Source organism: Poecilia latipinna, unplaced genomic scaffold (genome assembly GCF_001443285.1).
Source record: "Poecilia latipinna isolate Pla-1442-1.1 unplaced genomic scaffold, P_latipinna-1.0 Scaffold2105, whole genome shotgun sequence".
NCBI lineage: Eukaryota > Metazoa > Chordata > Actinopteri > Cyprinodontiformes > Poeciliidae > Poecilia > Poecilia latipinna.
The window spans coordinates 86990-110788 of NW_015114721.1; the positions used below are offsets into that span (position 1 = coordinate 86990).

Below are 23799 nucleotides of genomic sequence, written 5' to 3' on the forward strand. Positions count from 1 at the left end.
CTTTAGAAAGAGAAAGAAACAACAAAAAAATATGGAAAAATGAAACATTTTCCACCCTGGAAAACTACATACGTTTCCAGGCTTTTCAAGACTGTAGGAACCCCGGATCTATCTTTACCTGCACAGTCTCTGAAAATTACAGCTTTCATCACAGCAGCATGCTTTGCAACCACATATCAACTTCCCAGACAATAGCTCCGTGGGGTTAATTACAGAGAGCACAATGCTCTAGTTAAAGCTTCAGTGAGCAGAGGCTTGGTAACAACTAGCTGGAACCATCTAACCATCTAATAACCTCCCTTTGCAAGAGGGACAGAAGTTGATTTATCTTTGAAATGAAAGTGAAGAAACCCAAAGCAAAGTGTGGGATTTATGTGTTTTGAATGCATCATTGGTGAGAGAACAATGCATTGTATTTTTGTTTAAAAGCATTTCATATCAAAAGCCAGCATCACTGGATTAATCTTTCTGTGCTTGCACACATGCCATTTGTACAAAAGTGAATGATTCCCAAAGCCTTGGCCAACAATATGTTCAAGGTCTGAGCTTTACCAAGCAAGTGATTGACCAATCACTTGGTCAATAGCGCGGTCATTGGTTTAGAGTCAGGGGGATGGATGAAGTAAGCAGTACAGGACATGCTGCAAAAAAAATATTGAATAAAATAATTACTCCAGCTACCACATGGGTTTAGATATAAAGTACATTTCTGAAATTTGTTTTATTTTGAATAATGTACGGTAATCATGGGTTTCGTCATTTAAATTATTAATATGCGTTTCTTAACTATAAAGTAATGCATTTCCTGTGTTATTACACAAATTAATATAAGAAATTACCAACTTTTCACCCAGAATATTTCCAAATTTTGCAGGTGATATTTTTTCCCCCAACATTACTTGTACCAGGTCATTTAAAGCCTTGCACAAAGTACACGTACAGTATTCATATCATTATATACCGACTTGTGAAAACCATGTCATCAGATATGCTACAATGCTCTATAACATCTTCCTGGGTTGTAACAGTCCAGGTTCTGTGTGGACAACTTTCCCACAACCCCAGCAGAGCTGAAACCTCATTAGAGACGGGCTGAGAAGTCAGTATTGTGTTTTATGGCTTTAATTGAACATAGGTGTAGCTTTACAGTGGAGCATTTCTCCTCTTCCCTCCTCCCCCGTCTTTACAGCCTCCGTTTATCTCCATCCGTCTCTGGGGTGCGAGAGCCTGGTACCACCAGCCTCCCTTTCTCTCTCTCTCTCTTAAAGCTGCGCCTCAAAGAGTCGATTCTCCACTCCAATGCATCTGCAAGCGCAGGCTGCAGCCTCCTTTCACACATGGATAAATGTGGACACACCGACTGTAGATCCATAACCAGCTACTACGAATGCAAATTGAAACACTTCTCCTCTACTCTGCATATATCAGATGTTCACATGTACAACTACATGCTACAACTCTATATATGAACCTCAAAACATTCGAGAGTTTTATTTGGTAGGATCATTCTAATCAGAAACGACCCAGTAAACGAACCCTTCCACAAAACCACATCGGATCTCGCCCTGGAAGTGTTGCCCTAGCCCTGACAGCGTCGACTGCAGCAGAGATAACAAGACAACATCACCAAGTGCACGAGTCTGTGAGCTGTTAGCATTTCTGACATAACTGAAAGCCTGGGCCAAATTATAGTTTTGGTGCAATGCATGCGACGAGCCAAACCAGTGCTTTTCTCTGTGCAGCTTCCCTCGGTGCTCCTAATTATCTTGTGCTGCTCAGATGGATCAGAATCCGGTAGTGTCCCGTGGAACAGCTGCAGGTAGGATAACCCAGAAGAAAAAGGAAGTGCTTTTGTGGAGAAATAAACTTAATACTATTGCATTATATAAATTTAATACGGGGGATCCTCCTCGGATTGGTTAATATGCACATTCCTGGAGCAGAGTTCACATGTATGACCAGGAAACACGGCTAAATGCTTCAACAACTTTAGTAAACAGTGACGGATCAGTCTCGTTCTCCTCACTTAAGTGCTGCAGACAGTGCAACTTCCCACAGAGTTCACACACACACGCACACACAGCGTCTCAGCACTCCACCAGACTAATGTTACATAAACAACACTTCTACAATCACAGCTGATCGGCATTTCCTCACAATTTCAAAGGAAAAAACAAAAAACTAAACAGTGAAGCATCGTCCATGCTTCACTGTTTAAGCAGCATTCCCTTCAACATAAATGGTGAGTAAAGAAAATATCTTTTAGCTCAATAGGTCAGCACTTGATAGCATACAGCTGAACACAGGTCTTTGGCTGCATCGCAGAGCTGATGTGGAGATAAGAGGTAGCCTGCTAAAGGGATGCAAACTGACAGCAAAGGAAGGAAATCAGCTTCCGCACTCAGTCTGGGGTTTTTGTTTATGATCCCGAGCCTCAGACATTTAACTTTCCTGGATGGTTTGATCCTAAAACATAATTTTATATTCTCACTAACATTTCTTTCATTAACTTTGAGGATTCTAGTACTTAATAAAATGACAAGTGTGCGACTGGGAGACTCTGATAGCTCAAGGATTCAAGTAAAAATAACTTGCATTGCTTTACAGAAGTACTAATACCCTTTCAGTCCCATTGTAACCAAAACCTTCAATGGGTTTTACGTAATAGATCAACACATTGCACAACTGTTCCCGCGTTTCCATCAATATTTTAAATTTTGAAGTATCGCATTAGAAACAGTTGATATAAACCAGTTGTGTAAAGCTGGAAGACACTTAGTCAACAAGCCTTGCAGACTTAATAAAATGTTGACGCCGTCATTCCACTTCACAATAATACCCTACACTGTGAAGGTCTATCACATTAAAATGACAAAATGTATAAAAAAGTGGCCTGAGTACTTTTGTACCGAAAGTTTCAGCTGAGGAGCAACGACAATCCAAAAAAATAAATAAATAAAAAAGGTAAACACAGAAACAGAAGCTCACCAGCGATAAAGGATACATTTTAATGGCTCCTGACTTTGTGCCAATGGCCATCAGCTGCAGCTTGGGGTCAAAGGCCAGAGCACTGGGCTGATGGGGGAACCCATGCTCCACCGTCTGGGAGGAGGAAGAAAGAGGAGAGGGGAAAAAAAATGACACAAGATGACACAGCAAAGACACAATAATACACACCGTATAAACCCGCCTAAGACACGTCCACTTCTTTTTCCAACTTGGACTTTTTCATCAGCGAGGCGTCTAAAAGGGAGGACCGTTTTAATAAAGTCAGAGGAAACTTTTTAAAAAAGGCCACTGAACGGCAGGCCCCGACACTTTATAGCCATGTTCTGCAGACCTTGTTAACTGGGATTAGCATCAATTCACAGGCTTATTTTCCCCCTGTGCCCGTGGCACGGCATGGCAGACAGCTGGGAATGCACTTAGAGCTGCAGAGAAGAAACAAGCAGATTCTGGAAAAAACGTAAAAGACCGTCCCAGGACTTCCCTCTTGGAAGTGATGTGACGTAAAAGCGTCGATGCTTTCTGCCTTTAGCCGATTGCACACAGATACAGTCGCATCAAAGTTCGCCTCCCGTGGACGGACCACCTCTGTGACGGTCGCAGCAGCTGGTACCGACCAGTAAAACAAGCGTGCTGTTCCAACAAAAACAGTCTGTGGACTTTAAACACGATACGCCATTCAGACGAGCCGACTATACGGCACTGAGGTGCCACACACACACACACACACACACACACACACACACACACACACACACTATCAAAAACATTTACTTAGAGGGTGTCTCTGCAGACATCTTGTTTAGATGAACAGACCGGCATCCACAGATATTCAATAGAGTCCAACAAGACCAAGGAAGGTAATAAAGTTTGAAAAACAACAAGAATATTCAGAAATGTGAAGAGAAACTCAAGAAGAACCGCTAAAGGCTAAAATCTAAAACATCTGTTTGCCTCAATACAATAAAACATAAAAGACATTTTAGACCCCATCACTATTAGTTGGTCTTTCTTTGAAAAATTAGCAACATCAGCTTTTCTGAAGCTTAGAAAGATTATCTGGATAATGTGGGAAAAATCCTGTCTTAACTTTTCTCTTCAGCTGCTGTTCAGACATGCTTGCTAAAAGCTGGATGTGCATCAAAATGTCCTTACTTTGCTCTCATTGCCCTCCACTCTGCAGGCATGGGCATCTCTGCCACTAAATAGATTAGACATGCACATTAAGGGCAGTTAAAGTCCTCCCAACTAGTCAACTAACAATCAATATGCAAAGCAGGAATGCATGACACTCTAGATACCGTCTTCATCCAAATATTGCGTCCACGCAGTCCTTTCAGGTATCGAATGCATCACTATTGCAATAGCAGTTCCAGTTCAATATATTGAAGGAAAAAGTAATAAATGTGGACATAAGTTTACATGAAAACGTCACCTTTATGATGCTCATGTGAAGCGTCTTGTGAAAGTCTTCCTCCACCTGGAACTTTTGCAATATTTTGCATTACAACCACAAATTTCTAAACAGGGAGTCAATATGAAAGAGAACAAAAGTTGGAACAAATGGTTCTCAAAAATCTTATGATTAAAAAAAATAAAGTTTGCAGTTGTCAACTCAATCTGGAAATGGGTGAAAATATGTGAACCATTTGCAAGGAAGGCACTATGACTTTTATGATTTTTGCATGTAAACAACGGTTGCTAGGCGATCGCCGGTGTTGCAATGAACTAATCGAGATCTGAATGTTTCACCGAACCCAGGCTTTAGAAAGGTGATGACTCCTCTGGACAGAAATACAGGATGTACAGTATTTCACTGGGTTAATCCCACACAGAGATAAACAGGGAGGTTAAGACAAGCAAAGAAACTTTGGATTGACATTACGACGTGAATTTGATTCTACTTGCAAAGTTTGTAGTGCTCATATTTTCATGTTTAAAAGGACAAATTTGAAAGCAGAATAGAAACACAAAGGTAACTTCATACACTGAGGCAGGCGGCCAAAGAGGAGGAGGTCGGGGAGTGTAATGAAAAACAAATGGAGTACATAAGAGCTTTCCAACTGTGACTAATTGTTTTGATGCTGAAAATGAGAAAGAATGTGCCAAAATCAAATTATGTTGCATTTCCTCGAGTTTTCTTTCTGATCCAAATTGCATGGAGTTTTTTTTAAATGACAATAGTGATCTACACATTTATCTGGCTCCATTCAGGAGAGCCGGTATTGATTAAATAAGTCTTTCGACATGAAATGTTTGGATTAGGGACGCTCTCTGGAGTACTTTCAGTCTCACCTAATGTGAGTTCAAGGCCACAACACTGAAAGTTTGGCTCATTTCTGCACAATATATGAGTACAGTTCAGAGATGATTCTGTTGGCCAAGCTGCAGAACCTCCAAAAATTAATCAATATATCATCTCACTGAACCCAAATTAAACAAATATCTGTTGCAAAATCCTTTTTATGGACACCACAAGTTTCACAGCAGTGCTCAAGCTATTTATCATCTCCTGCAAAGTATTTTTTTAATAGCTTTTTTCTGATGATCACTACACAATACCATTTCAACTGGTCATTATCCTCAATAATAGATAGATTTTTTTAAAACTTTTGCCAGTTGTATATTTTATTTTACCTTGTATTTTCATGCTTACATGTCAATGCAAAAAAATAAAAATAAAACAAATTACTGAATAAAATAAAGTAAAAACTTTCAGCAATATGTGAAAACGATCCATAGATTTCAGAGTTTAAGGGAAATTTGGCAACAACCAATAGTCTCCAATGGGAAACTGGATTTACCCAATATCATCAAATAAGAAGTAATATGTTATTTCAGGTGAATTTTTTTTTTCCTTTGAGTCCCGGTGTTATCATTTTAAAGTAGCATAGATCTGCCGTTTTCCAAATTTGAGGCAAAGAACATTACACAATCATTTATTTGACATGTTATGAATTCGCACAGGAATAAATCAGGACTGGTTAAAGTTCTTGATATGATCACCATCAACACCACAGTTTGCTTCAGCTTCACCATCTAAAAGAGAATCCCTCGTGGCTGGAGGACATCTGAGTGAAACCGTCTCAAACGCGAAAGACTTTCAACTCAAATCCTTCATGATCCATGTCAAAATCCATCAAACTTCACTCATACGATGCGATGTTAAGAGCAGCAGATCAGCTCAGTTCTCTTATGAAGTCATCGATCCAAACACACAAAGCAGAAACAGCTTTTGTCCTCCTTCAGCTGGCTTTTTCAAACTAGAGTATTCTTTGCAATCCTGCAGCAAAACCACACTTCATTACACAAACGTGTTTTAATGTTGCTTTATCTTTGTTAGAAAAAATAATTCAAAACGAGGCAGTTTAAGAAAATGAAGCTGAACTTCAAATTCATAGTTTCACCCTGAGACTGACAGAAGCATGGGACTGTATGAGTTAACGAGAATAGTTTAAATATCACTTTTGTGTGTGTGTGTGTGTGTGTAGCTGTACCCATCTATGTCAAATCATTAACATATGGTTCCTGGATCAAACTGTTGAAACTGCTCAATCTCCTTTATCTATAATCGCGGATAATCCCCACCAGTGACCAAAAAAGGCATGTAATTAACACCACAAGAGTTTTTTTTTATGTTCCAAACTGTTTTTGTTGTAAACTTTGATAGGTCGTCACATGAAACCACCCCACAAACAGTCATCAACAAAGCCCGTCCGAGTCCAGTCTGCACTCAGCCCCATCAATCAGAAGCGGTAATGTCTCTCTGTATGGGAATCACTACACGTTAACAGCAACACAGAGACGAGAAGCTAGTTTAAATGCTGCAGAGTGATCTCCATCTGAAATGCACCCCGTTTCTAGTAAAACAGACCTTTTTTTGAGGCAGATCTGCAGAAGATGAGGAACGCCTGTCTCCCTCCCCTCCTTGTCCCGTTACTTTACCTTGTTAAAAGCGAAGAGCTCCTGTTTTATCTTTTCTCTTTGCGGGTCGGTGCCCTGCCGACGAAATCTGAACTTCATCATCTTCGAAGAGGGTAATGGGGAGCAAGCTCGACCGGGTGGGACGGAGGGGAAAACGCGGAGCAAGAAAGCCCGGAGTTATCAGCGGCAGGAGAGGCGCAGCGGACTATGCTAAGCTAGCTAACGGACGAGCCCATGCAGGCTTTAAACGCGGGGCTACAGCTGTAGCTGCTGCTGAGACAACTCTTCTCTACCCTCCTCTCCTCTCCTCTCGGGGCTGTTTAGGTCGCTGAGGGTTTGACCACAACCCCCTCCCTATCCCGGTTCACACGAAACTCGTCATTCTTAACCAATGACGGCAAAGAAATTTGCAAGAAACCACTCAGAAACACCCACGCGCCCGAGAAATTCGGAGAGGAGTGCTCGTTCTGTAACACGGAGCACACCGACTCAGCGGCGCCGCTACAAAACGTGTGTTGGCGGCAGTAAAAGGTACGTTGATAACAAAACTAAGCAAACCCCGGATAAGTAGCCAATGAGGGTTTAAAATCAAAACAACCCAACACACTGCAATAATCCTATGAACTGAGACTGCTCCACTTAAAAAAGTCACAAACAAATTTATCAAAATTATATTATCGAAAAATCTTTCTCCTAGTCAGACTAATATTCTTAAAAGTTTAAAATTTTAGGAGATTATTCAAACGATGAAAGACATATTTTTCATATTTCTCGTAAGGTTAACTTTTTACAATAAACCTCATTTGGAATTTAAGGTTCTGAATGAGGTTTATTTAACTAAGTTTCCACTTGTTCATTAGATAACTAATGAACAAGTTGAAGTTTAAAGCAGTTATCTGAGTATTTTATGACAATTTGGCACTTTTATTTTGAATAAATAAGATAATTTTCAGATTATTTAATCATCATGGGTAGATTTTCATATCCAGATTTATTTTACAACAAAACCAAATTTTACACGTTGAAAAAACAAGCTAAATTTAGTTGCAAATTTTTTGAAGGTGAAGATTGAGTCAGCAAGCAAATTATTTTCACCGTTTGAAAGAACCGTCACTATTCAAAACGTTTTATTTTCACTACCACACACAATGTATTCTTCACAGTTCTGTCTGTTCAATTTGTGTTGTGTTTCATTGTTCAGACATAATGGCAACGTGCCTTTAAATGTCTAATAACTCTTGTGTTAAAAAAAAAAACTGAAGCATTCCAGTAAGTAAAGGATTTAAATCCTCTTTTTAACTATAAATGTAAGCCTATGTAAACTGAATCATTGTGCGGTTATAATTAAACATTTATAAATACATAAAAAATGTTGGAGATCATTTTCCTTTCACTTCATTTTAAAGTAACTTATGACTGCCTGCATAAAACACATTGAGGTTTAAGTTCAAGAGGTAAGGAGACTTTTTAAAGGCAGCATAAAAATATAATTCGAACACACAGAGATTATACTACAAACTTTAATGTCCAGCATTAGTTAAATACATTAATTGTAGACATTTTTATAAAATATTCATTGTACTAATAGAAATGTATTCAGTGCAAACTGCTCATTAATGTGGCTCCAAACTTTATTCACCAAAATCTGGCCCTATTTAGTGCTATCTGATTAGTTATTTGCCTTTGTTTACATGGAAAAGCGGAGAAAAAGAATTTAGTTGGTTGCATTCTCCAGCTTCTATCTGCACATAAACAAGGAGAACACCTCATCTCTGATATATGAGACTGAATCTGAACGCATATTCAAACCTAATGAAAGACAGTGCATCACGTGAAACCATGATCGTTTGCTAATCCGTCAAGCAAGGAAAGGTGAAACATGTAGGTTATTTAATTTGCATATCTGTTTTAGTAGAACGGTAAACTGCCAGGAAAACACTTTGTACGCCTACAGGAGGAACTTCTTCCTTTTGCTGAGTGCAAACTCACGTCTAATTTCAATAAGTGCACATTTCATCTTAGCTAAAATAAAATGGGAGTATAAAAATATCAAAATATTCAAACATTTTAGAGGTAGATACAGGTGCCCTCATGGGGCACTAAAGAAGCACTTTCGTGTCCATCCGTGGTGATTTCTGTGCTACAGCAGGGTGATTTCACTTGGTGGCAAGGTGAGTCTCTTCTCTCTGAATGACAGCATGTTCTCCATGTGCATGGCAATGACACGGCACAGCTCCAGGCCCTGGGAAACACGCAAACACAGATTATTACGGACCTTATGAACCCGTTAAAGTGAAAGCAGATTTGTAATCTTTGCGTACTGGTCACTGCTGCATCTTTCATGAGGACATTTACACACACCTGCTCCAGCTGCAGCTGCGTGATTCGCTGGTTGAGCAGGTCTCCGATCATGATCTCCACGTACGGGTAACTGGAGCCTGAAGTTGGTCTCTGGGTGCGGGTCGACTGCACCTCCTTCAGCGGGAAACGTACCATGGCGTCCTAATCGCACACACAAACATGCTCACAAGCAAATACAAACACTTCTCAACTGGTTTTTGTTTCTTTTTGCATGGGGTTTAGTGTCTCCAGATGGTGCACATAAAGCTCAGCAAGTGCCAGGAGTTGAAATGGAAACAGTGTTTAGGGAAACAGCGTTCCCTCTGTCACATTCCTCGGATGTTTTGGTTCGGTTTTTGTTTTTGTTCATTTCTTTGTGGGTTATTTGTGTTTTACCGGTCTTGCCATATTTCATTCCATTCTCCGTATTTATTGTTGTTAAGGTGATGCCATATTAGTTTATTCCTTAATCTGTGTTTCCAAAGCTTTTCTTTGTTTTCCATGTATTTTTCTTAGGTTATCGTCAGGCTGTTTCTCATGTTCCTTAATTGAATCAGTTCAGCTCATTCTGTATTGATTAGTCGCCATCCCTCAGTCTGCCTGCTTTGCCTTCCCTCACAGCTGCACCCTGTTATGTTGCCTGTCAGTTTATTCTGTTTTCATGCACATCAGTCCATACTCCATGTCCACTTTTGTTCATGGTCTGATTAAAGGTTTACATAGAATCATCAGCATGAACATCATATTCATTTTGAGCTTTCAATTTTAGGGTTGATAGCTAAAAAAAAAAAAAAAAATTCTGGGAAGACGGATTGTAAAATGAACTGTTTTAATAATTTACAAGAACTGGGTTTTAAATTTAGCAAGAAGCAAAAAAAAAACAAAAAAAACAAAAGCATTTTGTAGCTATAAAAAAGTTTCTGCTACAAGTCCAGCTGACATTTTTAAATGTAAAACACAATCATAACAATGATAATAATGCACAAGAGCCCTTACGCTTAGCGGCAAATATTTGTCTCGTTGACTTGTCAGATATTAATTAACAAATCAGGTCACATGGTATTTTAAAACTAGGAATAGATTTCCCTGACCTACTTTATTTAAACATCTGGCACCATCTGGACTCCATACAAAATAAACACAAGCAAACAAGTACACAACTTCACCAGAAAAGGGGGATATTTGGCTCGTTTTCACATAACTTGGTAAAAAAAAAAATGTATTAACTCCTTAAAAGCTCTAGTAAATAAGCAGTCATCACATCGCCACACTCACCCAGTTTTGTAATGTAAAGAATGAATCGACTGATTTTGTGGATGTCTGACTGACATTGTAGATGTGCTAGCCTTTTACTCACGTGGGTGTCCTTGTTAAGAAAGTGCAGTCCGTTCAGGTTCACAGCCAGGATGCAGGGCGCCTGGATAGACGAGGAGCTCAAACTCTGTATGTAGAAGAAAGAGGAGCCAAACATGGGGAAGGCACTGACCAGACCTGAAGAGAAACACACAAACAGACAACCAGTCACACACACAAAAAAAATAATATTAATTATCTTATTAAAAAAATCAATCTGTTGCACATTTCAACTACTCAATTAGTTTCTGATCTAAGAAGAAATAGTCAACAATATAAGAACCAATCTACGTACAGCTGTCTCTTAGGCATTCATTTTAATGTTAAAGGCGTTGGACACACTGACAAAGTCTTACCGAGGAACTGTGCGCGGGCCTGGTGCGGGTTCAAAGGCTGGGCGTACTGCATGTGCTGCGTTACCATGTTCAGCCATTGTTGGGAGCCCTGTTTGCTGTAGAACTGTGAGGGGACACATTCCTGCACCTCGCGGCTAGATGCACACAAAAACATCCAGTGGGTTTTATTAGATTACATGTTCTACTGTGTCTGGATATGTGAAGACAACATAGGGACAAGAGGATTCTGTGATTATTTTTATTCTTTAGTTTATCTAGAAGAAAATGATTCATGCTTGAAAACAAAACCAGGAGAATATTTACAGCGTGGGCAGGTAGATGGCATCCTTGGCACGATGCTGCAGGGCGCCCAGCCTGGCAATTTGCTGCATATGCTGGTCACTGGGCTTACCTTGAGGAACTACACCCAGCAAAGCCTTCAGGTAGTCTGGTAAAACCTGGAGAAACGACAGAACTGGGTGGAAGGCAGTCTCGAAATATTATCTACTGTCAATATTAATAACTGGTGTTTGATGTTTCTCAGGTAAGGAGCTGTATCTCCCAGGCATCAGTAACTGCTGCGTGCATGCACAGTTTCCAGTAAAATGCAGATGCCCCCTTTTGTGAGCACTTGTAGTAGATTCTGCTTCGTTCTGACTCCACCCTGGTTCAGTCGTTACTTTGTATGAGCCTGCTGAAGGCAGGGAGAAAGGCCAGCTCTGCTTTTATAGGTACGGCAGAGCGGAGCAAGCAAATGAAGCGGTTGCTAGATAGTTTCTAACTTTTCTTTCAGTCCAGCAGACATTTATGTTTGGTGTTTTATTCATTCGTAGTTGTTTAAACAGAAACTGGGTGAGACAAATAGATAGAATGGGGCCTTGTCTGAGCCAGAAAGCGAAGATTTACCGGTTTGTCTACATTCCCACCCCCCCAACTAATGGTCATGAGACATAAATCCTGACCAAAAAAAGTCCCTGAAAACAAGAGGCAGAAACAAGTTTCCTCCATTGTCCTTCCCCTAAAGGAAGACTGCTGCTTCTCCAGCTATTCAAACCGGTTTGGATATCTATTCATCCCTTCTAAAACACCTCGAGATCCCGCAGAGTGAGCTGGAGAGGATTCCTCTGGAGAGATAACTTCTCTGGGTAACTTATGACCAGATGGCTGGAGGGATGTTGCTCAGCTCAAACGACAGCACTGTACCTGGTTGTAGTGCATGGTGACGTAAAGCTCATTGTCAAGTTTGAGAGCCAGACTCCATACGACCCGTCTAAACCACAGGCTGTAGTTGGCGTCCACCGGCTCGGCCTCTGTGGCGATGTCCAGGATGTACTCGCGCTTGTTCAGGGGACGCACATTCTGACCTGTGCGAGAGAGAGCAGCACCGTTATCCGATCTCATGTCGCTACGTGATGCAAAAAAAAAGTGTTGAGCTTTTCAAGTTCCCCTACAGCAAAACCTCCAGACTTTACCTCTGTGTGTTACCAGAAAGACTGCATATTCATCCAGCGCCTCCAGTCTTTGCAGCCCCATTTCTGAGCAGAGCTCCTCAATTGCATCCAACGCGACCTGACATAAATACGTTCGTCAACATCCGTCCTTCCTCACAGATTTGTTTTTTCCCACTTTTACACCGTCCACAACTATTTTTCACTTGGTCCTAGTAGTCACTGGTCCTGTGTGAATCTGAGTTACACTTACAGAGCATGTTTTGATTTTCAAGTGCCTCTCAATCCCACCCGGAAGCAGGAAAAGTTGTCTCTTTGAGCTGCGCCCAGCCTACACACGCAACCAAAAGAAAAAGAAAAAAGAAAAAAAAAAAAGAATCAGAAAATCCATCCAGATAACCAAACAACTCTACTGTCATGAGTGAGCCCTCTCTAGCCCTCTGTCATATATTCACACAAAGCACTTAAAACTACAAACATCAACTTTTCCATACAGGATTAGAACAAATCTGTCAAAACAAGCCTTCCCAAATGGCGTTCACTTTTTTCTGATTGTGCTGTGTATCCCTGCAGACACTGTGCAAATTGTTTGACTGCGAGTTTCTGTTGCTCAACGCTCAGCAGATTCAGACAGGCCCTTCTTCAGGACGGGGTATCGGTTTCACTGATACCGTTTGATTTGCAAGAGAATGAGCTGTGACAAATCTCCATGGCCTAAAGCGATGCTTTTGTTTCCAACAAGCTGCAGAGCTTTGAGTAGATCACCAAAGCAGCCATCTTTAAATCTTTACAAACAATAAAATAATTAGGCATTGTTTTCAAATCAGAAAAATTGGTCTTTTTTTAATGACATAATGGAGCAGGTTTGTTTATTGATTTATGACTTTGTTTCTTTGAGAGTATGTACGATTTAAATCTCAAATAATTATCAAAATATACATTCAAGGCAAACAGAAATATGAAAACCAAAGTCGTCAGTATATTTTGTTGGGTTTTTATGTGACAAAGTAGCAAATTGTGAAGGGGAATAAACTATATCTTCACAAAAACAAAGGTGTGCATTTGTATTGAACACTTTTGCGCCAATAAAAATGCAGTGCAAACCTCCTGCCTTCAGAATTAATGTAACTCGTGAATAGATTCAGCTTTTCTTCAGTTTATTCTCAGCATACATCCAGTTGCTCTGTGAAGGTTTGTTAGAAAACAGCAGTGAACGAGCAGTATCATGAAGACCAGGGAGCCCAGCATGCAGGCCAGTCTCAAAGCTTAAAGTAGTTGTCTAAGCATCCACAGGTGTTTGTACTTTTTTGGTTCTCACTTGTGTTTGCATTTGGATTGCTTTTGGGCTGTTTATTATCGTGATTAAAGTCGTTCCGTTTTCCCTGATCTGCTTCTTCTTCAGCTGCGCTGCATTCCTGTGATTAGTCACACCTGATTCCCAAGCCACTCATGAACTCTCCCAGTAGTTTAAAGTCTCTTTGTTTCCTTGCCTCCCTGCCAGATTCTGTGTTTATCGTAGTCTGTTTGCCATTGCCTTTCTCTTTAATGCTCGCTCTGTTCCTGCCGTCTGCCAGCTCTGCATTCTGCTTTACAGCGTTTAGTTCGTATCCTTTGTTTTCGCAAGTCATTTTATTTGTCAAATGCCACCGATTGGCCCCTCTACACTTGACTCTTAATGCAACATGAAACATAACCGTCCCAAACTTTACATGTCTCATGCAGCTTTATTCAATCCATCTTCTAGAAGTTGGAAGAATATAGATCAAACGTACTAAGATGCATCCTTCCACCTCAACTCGTCGGCTGGGCAATGGACCACTAATGACCTCAACCCTCAAAATAGTTGGTATGTTTGGCAAAAGACACAATCTACAGATTATCTTGAACTCTTATAGTAAAACACGGTGGTGGAAATATGACACTGTGGGGATCCTTTTTGATCAGCAGTGGTGGGAAAGCTGGTGAGCTAAGTAAGTAAAGAAGAATCGATTATTTCCGTTTTACAGATATGTGCTACTTTGTGTTGGTCAGTCCAAAAATAGAAATGTAACTACTGTCTCATTATAGAACAACACTTTATAGCAAAAAAATATACATATATATATATATATATATATATATATATATTTTGGAGAAAATAGAACTTCAAATTTGAGTTATTTATTTATATTTTAATTTATGCAGCCATATTCGTTCCAATGTGGCAGTTCATTTCCTCAGTCTAACCATATATAGATCCAAAGACAATTGACAAGGAAATAATAAAAATTTTAAAAAAACTAACCAGTATTGCCTTGATCTCCATGCTGTTAGGATACTGAATACGTCCTCCATATTGGAATGTCCTCTTCAGATTCTCCTGACAAGCCTTGGCGATACCTGTCAAATTAAACCAGCAGGTAGAAAACACTTTAATACAGAACTATGACTAACCGTCAGTCTGCTGGCGAAGAACTGATCACAGTGACAATACTGGGAATGGTTCACAACTCATGAAGACCCGCGCCAGGTTTCCTGGACTTCTGATCCTTCAAAGGCTGCTGGATCGTAGCCAAGCTGGAAAACTCTGTCGCAGTGGGACGCCAGGTATGACCCTACTGAGCTCATTAAGCAAGTAAAAAAAAAAGTTTTCTCCTCTGTTTTTCCAGGACTGCGTCCAGAATTCCTCCACCACAGGAAATGTGTTTGTATGGCATCTGCTCTGTGCAACTATCTATGTTCTTGTTTCTAAAACGGGAGGTTTCTGCAGCCCCGTCGTCACTTTCTGTCTCACTATGAGACATAACAAGGACTTCCATCAGCTTGTTTTTGCATCGTCAGGTGACTGGTGTTTCTTTACAGAGCATGCCATTCTGTGCAATAATTTCAAAACGGTGTAGCGCTCTGTGTGTATTTTCTGGAGAATACAGTCAGAAAGAAACATCCACATCTTTTAATCACCGTGGGATGATCACATGTATCACGAGCCATATGATCCCCTTCTTTCCTTTTCCTCATCCCTGTTCAGCCCTTAATATCATTTGTCAATGTGATAAAAATCATTTTGCATCGGCTCCCCAGCTTGAAAAAAATTATAACTTTTCTTGGTCTCTCTGCAATCAAGGGTGTGTGTGCGTGTCCTCGCTTGAAGCCAACACATTCCAATCTCTATGTGCAAGGCACTGCGCCTTTTTATACTGAGGTTGTGAATTCTGTGTTTTAGCTGTTTGGCTAGAGATCTCCACCTGGAGCAGAAGCAGAACTGGACGTGTTTTTGTGTTTGCAAAAAGCGTTTCAATAAAGTTCTTGGACAGAGCTGTCAGTGAGGCTGGCATGTAGACAAGCATTCTCCAGATGTTTGGGTGGCCAACCATGGAGGTTCACCCCAAGCACATGTAAAAGTACATCCTTTTATATGTGCTCCTCATGTGGAGCTGATATACCACCGTCCATGGTAAATTTTTAGCATCTTTTAGTCTGATGTGACGGAACGTTAATTAATCGGTTGCGTACCTTGGTATGGCATCCCGGGGCTGTCGCAGGCATCCTGCAAGAACCTCAGCAGAAATGGCTTCATGACGTCGGAGCAGCGATGAAAAGCTGTTAGGATGTACAGCAGCCTCCATCCTCTCTGGCAGCTATCCCTGCAGGAAACACACACACACACACACACACACACACACACTTATAGCTACTCAATCACCCCATCGCTGATGGTGACCTGTGAGGGCTGGAGGTCTTACTGTTTGGAACTGGTGTTGGTAGTGACCTGTTTCATCACTTGGCAGTAGGCTTCGTCCTTTGTCAGACCATGGTCGCTACTTAACTGCAGTGATCAAAGGATATATAAATGATGCTCAAAAAAACGCTCCTAAATGCAGTTTATTGAGAATTTATTACAACAATTATACCTTTAGCATAGTAGCCACCAGGTCCTGCTCAGTCTGGCCTTTCATTGGAAAGTCTCCCATAAACTTCATAATAGCTGGGAAAAAAAATAAATAAAATTTTATTTATAAAGCACTTGTGAGAAAAAAAAATCTAAACTGCTTCATAAATAACAACGTGGTGGCATCAGGACTGATTCGCATGTGGAAGCTGGGATGATTTTGTCAGAAGCCTGGCAGCAGCGCTGTGAATGCTTTTGCAAAGACTTGTAACATAATCGCAGCAACACAAACACAATGAAACAAAAACATGAATAACTATTTCAAATAATACACAGTGGATGTAATCCTGGTAATAGCCTTGAAATTATAAAAACACAAATGAATTAGAGACGCTAAACATGTGTACCTCAACTTTAATCATAATTAAAGGTTTATTCCAAGGTTCCCAACAGATTCCTATCATCCCATTCAGTTCTGTTCTTACCTATAGAGATATCAGCAGCCACTCTGTTCATCCCGCTGTCAGAGAAATCAATCAGAGACTCGTGGATTGGAGACTAAAAGCAAAACATGAAATGAAATGAAATGAAATGAAATGAAATTTTTTTATTCGAACATGATACAAATATAAAATAAAATAGTGCACAGTAACAAGAAGTGCATAAGAAAGAAGAGAAAATACAGATTTTTTTGTTTCAGTTAACATATCATGCTCAAAATGGGGTAGGAAGAAGTGAGAACTTATAAACTCCTACCCCTAAACACTTGAAACTTTAGAGTCCTACTGTCATTAAAAAAATCAAAATCAAAGTAGCAGTCAGCAACATGGAGAAATGTGCCGATGATCAACTACTATTAGCATTGCAAGCTAATAGTAACCGATATATTTTTGTGTATTTTGAACTTTCAAACACCGTGGCAACATCTTCACTGAGACAACCTGTAGAGTACGGTGTTTGTGACTAATTTCATGAGATACATAATGTAAGAAGTGCAAATAAACCGAGTTTCATAAAAAGGGAGGCCATGTTGAATTTTGAGATTGGGGCAGCTGGGTAAAACTTGGACTTTATTTTACCTTCTGAGTAAAAACAGAGTGCATAATAAACCACATCCTTCAACTAGTCATGCAGGACCTATTACCGTAGTTTCCCCACGCTTTGAACCATGCAGCTTATGGCCCGGTGCGGCTTTTCTGTGGATTTCTTTTCAACCACCAGGGGGCGCTTTAGCAGGAAGTGAGTCATTGCAAGTCAAAATTGGAAATCAAAGAAGAAAGTGCTAATTTTCATTCAGAACAAGCACATGCTAGCAGCAGCAGGCACAACGGAGAAATTTCTTCAAACTCATATGTTGCCGCTTTTAAGTTGAGGGCTAAAGATCCGGAAAATATGGTAATTATCTTTTCTTTTTTTTTTTTTACTTATCTTTATGATATAACGCAACAAACTGCACAAGTTTAAACATAAGTGTGAGTTTGAGCAGAGTCAGTAGAATCACCTTGGAGAATTTGACCATATCAGCAGGATCCCTGGCCTCCTTCCCTTTTTTGGCTTTCTGATCACTGTGAGGGATAAACAACACAACAGTCGGTCATATTTATTAATCAGATGTAAAATCGGGGCTGGATTCTTGGCTGAACATGTGTTGGTGTGCATCTGCCTGACCTCCTGTTCCTCTGGGCTTCTCTGAAGTACTTCTTGGCAAACTCGGTCATTAAATACTGATTGCTGTGCAGAGGCAGATCGTCCATTTCCACACTCCAGCTGTCCCCATACATCTCGTTCACGACCTGACGCACACAAAAATAACTCAAAAGTTTAACCCCAAAGTGTATTTGTGCACTGTAGTTTGGGATTATAATCTGAGGACAGAATCCCGGTCTGCACCTCTGTGGAGAGCTCGAGCTCATGGGCAGCTACAGCCGAGCCCATCGCCACAGCAACGGCAGCTGATGCGGCGACCCGTCCGTGCCTGTCGCGGGGCTCCGCACGCTCCGCTGGCAGAAACAGGAAGTCAGGAGCAGCTACAGGATGGACGTAATCGCTGGGAAACACTCCGGACCTTCCAAAAACAGCTCCGAAACGCCAACCTGTTTCATTCGGAGACATGAAGTATATATTTAAAGTCCCCCAAAACTAAAAAGGGTCATGTCAAATGAGCAAAAGGAACAGGAGTGAACTGGAAATATTTTATTTTTTTACTTTGAGGGGAAAAATATAATAAATTTGATTTTTTTTTTTTTAATAGAAAATTAGAAGAGCAAAACAGGTCATATGATAGCCGAAAATATATTCATCACATAGGAAAGAGAAATTCATGCCACACCCACCAAACTCTGGTGTGTCCCTCTTCAGCTCCTCCAGAAGCATGACAGTTTTCCTCACAATGCAGCCATATTGTCTTCCTGCACACAAATCCACACACAGACAATGACGACGACGTGTTTTGCCGCAAACAGAATTAAACAGAAACGATAACCAGACTTTTTTCATATTTGTCTACGCCAGGTTTTTCACCAGATTCCAGCCCATCCATGTGCTGCAGCCGGATGATGTCTCCTTTATGGAAGCTGAGGTGATTCCTGTTTTCAGTGATGTAATTCCTCACCGCCACCACGTACTCTGAGTCCTGAGAAATTGCACACGGTTAGATTTACTAACTAGGTCATGTCAGAGAGGTGAGGGTTGAGTAAAAATGTATTTGATATTTGAAAATCCTTCCACTTTACAATCATGCACTACCAATAAAAACACTGAACCACCATGTCAGTCCATCGGAAATAATAATGCTAACGGTTCAAAGAAGAAAGAATGCAAACTTATAAGACAGACGTGCAGAACAGCGAGTGAGCGGTGGAAAATGTCTCGCTGACCTTCTTGAGCTCCGTGAGGAAGTAGTCGATCATATGTTTGACCTGCGGCGCTTTGGCAGAGAACAGAATCAGTTTCTCATTGGTCAAGTTGAACTCCAGCATGTTCTTCGACGGGATGGACACAAACAGGATGTCCGAGTAGCTGCACGGGGGGGTCAAAGGGCAGGAACTCAAGTCAATGTCGAAGCAGGTCAAGATTCTTCTTAAGTGATCTAATTTTTCTATTTCATTGCCTAGAACTGCTTCCAACATATCTGTAATATGCCGTAGGCCTACTCTGATGCAATAAACATGATCTAGTCAAGACCAGGTACTGAAATTATTTCAACTGTTTATTACTGAAGAAGCCAGAAAGGCAAGTACACGCATTCATAGATCTTCAGTGTGGAAGTGCAGCTAATAAATTCAATGATTTATAATCAGAAGGCGACAGCATGTTTATCAAAACAGTAGTGTTGGTAGTTTCTGGGTCTAGAGCCTACAGGCACACAATGTCAAGAGGAAAAGACAACAGAAATGACATTAAAGTAACACCCGTTGCAGGCCTGGGAATGTTTATAAGGCTAAATGTCTGAAAGGCAACCCGTCTCAATTAAATGTTTCATTTGCACTGTTTTGGCATACAGATTATGCTTTTACCTTGTATGGCAGTGATAATTATATATATGATGTTTTATGATTGTGTTTTACGTTAAGAGTTGCATCTCAATGAACTACCAGACTTTTGCAACAATGCTTTTTGGACAGGTGAGACCAAAATAGAGATATTTGACCATGTTTGGTGAAAACCAAATACATTCATACGGTAGAAACATGCATTATTTATCAAAACACAGTGATGGCAATGCAATGATTTTATATTTTACAGCAACAGGATTTGGGAACTGTGCGGTTATTGCGTAAGCTAAAGGGTTCCAGAGTCAAACATCGGTCTGACTGCTGAAGCCAGACCCAAACCACACCCTGCTAACAGTGAAGGAATCTTACATTCAAAAAGAATAAAGAAATTTTATGTTAAAAAACCCCTTGACCATATGAGAAATTGATGAAGACTTCCAAGAATACCCTAAAATATTGCTGAGGGAGTTTTGACAAGCTAAATCATAACTTGTACATTTAGTTAGTGAATAATAATAGTTTTGAGTCAGATTTGTGTTTATGTACACAAATCGGACTTATTTTTGAATAGTTTTTGGACTTGGAAAAAAAAACAAGTAGATTTTACTGTGCATTGATGGGAAAAATCCTAGAATTGGAAAAAATGATGTGATTTTCTTTTTCACTAAATCCTGAAAACCTGCAGAAGAAGAAGAACATTCCCTGCAATACTTTAACTCAGGAACCACCCAACTGTCCTTTAGGACAGAAAATCAGTTTGTTCTGACCCACATTATTTCCTCCCAGCTGTCCTGCAGAGTCACAAAGACCATAGATTATCGCAATACACTCGTCACGTCTGTAGAGGTAAAAACGAGGACATGACCTACAGTGTTAGCAGCATTGGTTGGATTATACTATAATTTACAGCTTAGGTGTGGCTGATGCTTTAATGCAACAGATGTTTCTTGCAAACCTTTGCAGATTTCCATCACCAATCCAGAACTTAAGTTCACCTGTAAGGCCTCAGCACCCTGAAGTAGTCTGAAGCGGTCGAGCCGCTCTTCACCAGCTTCAGCAGCTTGATGCCTTTATGCGACACGGACAAGACCTGCACTCCCGTTCCCACGCTGCCCTGAAAAGCACACACACACACACACACGCATGAACCGCAGCCTGAATTACTTGCAACCGTGGTCCGACACTCGTACGGGCCAAAAGAAGGAGGGACGCAGACTTGGGGAACTCACAGAGGCGGGGAAGAGGCGGGAGAAGTAGATCTCCCAAGAGTCTTTGGCCATGGCCACCACTTTTTTCTTCACGCTTTCGTCATGCGTTCCTGAAGCCTGATCCACTTTGTTCTCCGCTGTTAAAAACAAGATGGACTCTTCAAAGTTTCATCCGTGTGTGTTTGATCTTTATTTCGTTTGGGGTTTTCTTGTTACCGAAAAGGTCTTTCATCTTCTGTCTCTCTTCCTGAGTGATGCGGACGCAGGCTTCGGAGAAGGTATCGTGTACGATCTGCAAAAGAGAGACGAAAACACGCATTACCTTGCAAGATGCCACCGTCAGCATGTTTCACTTGTCGAGACGGTGTTTGTTTTCTTCCACGTGTCGGTCTAAAAGCTTAGACCGACTTACTTGTGACCATATCACCTTCTTTGGCATGTTTGTGGTGTCCACTGCATAGCTTGTGTCAAACTGTCAAAAATACAATCTGGTACCGGATTAAGCAATACTCTTTTGTTATTTTAGAACTAATCCTGCACAACTTCATCCCTGATCTGAATAATTACTTAAAAATCAACAAATCCATCCAGTTAATTGTTGCAGTGCCACGGAGGCAGACCGGGGCCAATCTTCAGCAGTCATCGGACGAGAGAATGGAGAACTTCCTTCACGGGTCCATCACAGAGCAACGCAGAAACACGCATGGCAAAAAAAACAACAAACACTCTAATTTATACCCAAGAGCAATTTGGAGTAACCATTTGGACTTTGGGGATAAATAAGAGTCTCTGGAGAGAACTCATGCAAACTACATGCAGAAAAAGGCCTGGCTTTGGACGCAGAACCTTCTTTCTGCATGGTTATTTATCATTAATAATTTGTAATTCTTCAATATCCCACATACTCATTAAAGTATCACACGAGCCTGTTTCAATTTGAAATGAATTAATCGATGTTCACAAACATCTTTGACCAACCTGTCTGAAAATTAGGTCCAGGATCAGAGGGTTGTTCAAGTTCTCTTTGGGGTAGAAAACCTGCATCAAAACGAAAGATAATGACAGCAAGACAAGTAAGTATCACAGAGATACAAACTGTGGTATCCAGTGTTCATTATTCCCATCTCTCAAAGCATTTACTCGCAATGCAAATAAATTGAGAGGAGAGAAGATCCGGAACTCGCCTCCTTCCTCATGAAGAGTTTCCAGGGGACATTTGAGTAGGTGTAATATTCATCACTGGTTCTGCTGTGGAGCTGAGTCTGAATATTCTCCTCCTCCACTGGTAATTTTCTAGAGACTGGAGAGACACACCAATGAAGTCCAAACAGACTTCCTGTTTATGTTAAACTGCGAGTGTAAAATGTGCAAAAATATTTTTCTGTTTGTTTTAATGTCTAGTGTTTGGGAAAGCTCACCTGGCGGATGGGAAGGGATCATGATGGAGCTGGCTGCAGACGCTGCAGGTTGAGGCTTGGCTACCTTGACAGCTTTTACTTTTTCCTCTTCCTTCGGTTGGGAGGACAGAGGCTTCTTCTGCGACTGAGCATCAGGAAATGGCAAGTAGCATTTGCTTTCTTTAGCTAGTTTGTGTTAATATAGCGTTAATCTTGTACAAAGGGTTGAGATTTACCGGTTGCGGGGGATTTGCCATTTGATCTTTAAGGATCTCCATAGCTTCATCATGGGGGTCAGGTTTCTTGGCAAACTTCTTCCCGTCACTTTTCCTGCACGCACAAGAACATAACGACAAATACATACCGGATTATCATACAATTTCTTTATATAGACTGAAAAATCCCTCAATTAAACACTGTTTGTTAGATCTGACCAATCAGATTCAGCTGGATAAAAAATAAGTTTAAATCTGATTGAAAGAAAATCCCAAGAAACGAAAGTAAAATAATCTGTTAACTGATTCCTTCTCAGCATTCTTGAAACATGTGAGGATGAGGACAATTTAATTTAATAAGTATATCTGGGTTGGCATAACCCAGTGCGCCACCTTTGCGTTGGAGACCCAGCAGAGGACGTTGCGCTTGCAGGCTGGTGCTGCTTGATTATGTCCTTGATGTTGTGGCTCGGGTCGATTCGCTCCGTGTTGCTCACACTGGACCGGACCACATCCTCAGGAGGCGGCCCACGTGTCGTACCTGGAGAATACGCCAACAAAATGAGAAAATACCAGAGAATCTTCACGTCTACGTTTGCAGAATATAACAAGACGTACTCGTTTTCCGCTGGACGGCAGCAGGGCTGGACTTGTGCGACTCGCCGCTCTCTTTGGCCTGCAGACAAACAAGAACCAAGACGATATTTGAAAGTTGATGAAATCGGCATGTAGTGGGATGTGCTTACTCACGGGGCTCGGTGTGTGCGAGCGCTGCGGCGGGTTTGCGTGGTGGTGGGGTGGTGGTGTCTGCGGCGCTGGAGCAACGGGAGGGAAGGAAGACAACATCTGCTGCTGGATCGCCATGGCCTGCATGGTCATCTGCTGCGCCTGCACCAGATCGACATTAGGAGTTACAGCTTTGCTGTTCTGCAGAAAGTGAATGTAAAGTTCGTTTTGTTTTTTTCTTTTCAGCTGCTTTTCAGTTGGCGGAGGCTTAATTACTTCCTCGCCATCACTATGAAGAAATCACCTAGACAGAAACTGTCTGACAACATGAAGTAGGCTAAAATATCTCAGAAAGCAACACATCAGGCCCTGAACTAAAGAGATTCAAGAGCGGACAAGAAAAGAAACGATTAATGTAGGGCTGAAACGATTCCTCGAATGATTCGAGTACCTCGATTACTAAAATTCCTCGAGGAAAATTTACC

The 23799-nt window shown here is 40.9% G+C and overlaps 2 protein-coding genes and 1 long non-coding RNA gene across 7 annotated transcripts in view; all 3 read right to left on the reverse strand.

Moving 5' to 3' along the window:
- llgl1 (LLGL scribble cell polarity complex component 1) overlaps nucleotides 1-7366 on the reverse strand; it is a 39734-nt gene extending 32368 nt beyond the window's left edge. Inside the window, exons 1-2 of one of the 2 annotated variants that reach the window (XM_015017110.1) lie at nucleotides 6952-7366; nucleotides 3005-3102 (exon numbers count right to left, since the gene is read on the reverse strand). In XM_015017110.1, the coding sequence (XP_014872596.1) occupies nucleotides 3005-3102; nucleotides 6952-7032 (179 nt within the window). In that variant the 5' untranslated portion in view covers nucleotides 7033-7366. Of the gene's footprint in view, nucleotides 1-3004; nucleotides 3103-4441; nucleotides 4606-6951 lie in introns of those variants that run through there. The other variant, XM_015017111.1, reaches the window with a different exon arrangement.
- LOC106936249 (uncharacterized) lies at nucleotides 785-2206 on the reverse strand. Its single transcript, XR_001422087.1, has 2 exons — nucleotides 1723-2206; nucleotides 785-1598 (listed from the first exon to the last, which is right to left on the reverse strand). It is a non-coding gene; the product is annotated as an uncharacterized LOC106936249 (long non-coding RNA).
- Nucleotides 7367-8439: 1073 nt separating the features above from the next.
- The window catches only part of myo15aa (myosin XVAa), a 49852-nt gene continuing 34492 nt past the window's right edge, over nucleotides 8440-23799 (reverse strand). For all 4 annotated transcript variants that reach the window (XM_015017115.1, XM_015017116.1, XM_015017114.1 and 1 more), the window contains 29 exons: nucleotides 23339-23476; nucleotides 23207-23264; nucleotides 22982-23129; nucleotides 22610-22703; nucleotides 22395-22518; nucleotides 22161-22276; nucleotides 21955-22014; nucleotides 21193-21268; nucleotides 20998-21113; nucleotides 20764-20882; nucleotides 19151-19292; nucleotides 18795-18906; nucleotides 18608-18682; nucleotides 18165-18367; nucleotides 17943-18067; nucleotides 17776-17839; nucleotides 16760-16832; nucleotides 16297-16370; nucleotides 16129-16211; nucleotides 15899-16029; nucleotides 14691-14785; nucleotides 12660-12737; nucleotides 12431-12527; nucleotides 12162-12322; nucleotides 11283-11416; nucleotides 10980-11113; nucleotides 10628-10761; nucleotides 9292-9432; nucleotides 8440-9172 (listed from right to left, as the gene is read on the reverse strand). In XM_015017115.1, the coding sequence (XP_014872601.1) occupies nucleotides 9071-9172; nucleotides 9292-9432; nucleotides 10628-10761; nucleotides 10980-11113; nucleotides 11283-11416; nucleotides 12162-12322; nucleotides 12431-12527; nucleotides 12660-12737; nucleotides 14691-14785; nucleotides 15899-16029; nucleotides 16129-16211; nucleotides 16297-16370; nucleotides 16760-16832; nucleotides 17776-17839; nucleotides 17943-18067; nucleotides 18165-18367; nucleotides 18608-18682; nucleotides 18795-18906; nucleotides 19151-19292; nucleotides 20764-20882; nucleotides 20998-21113; nucleotides 21193-21268; nucleotides 21955-22014; nucleotides 22161-22276; nucleotides 22395-22518; nucleotides 22610-22703; nucleotides 22982-23129; nucleotides 23207-23264; nucleotides 23339-23476 (3207 nt within the window). In that variant the 3' untranslated portion in view covers nucleotides 8440-9070. The remainder of the gene's footprint in view (nucleotides 9173-9291; nucleotides 9433-10627; nucleotides 10762-10979; nucleotides 11114-11282; nucleotides 11417-12161; nucleotides 12323-12430; nucleotides 12528-12659; nucleotides 12738-14690; nucleotides 14786-15898; nucleotides 16030-16128; nucleotides 16212-16296; nucleotides 16371-16759; nucleotides 16833-17775; nucleotides 17840-17942; nucleotides 18068-18164; nucleotides 18368-18607; nucleotides 18683-18794; nucleotides 18907-19150; nucleotides 19293-20763; nucleotides 20883-20997; nucleotides 21114-21192; nucleotides 21269-21954; nucleotides 22015-22160; nucleotides 22277-22394; nucleotides 22519-22609; nucleotides 22704-22981; nucleotides 23130-23206; nucleotides 23265-23338; nucleotides 23477-23799) is intronic.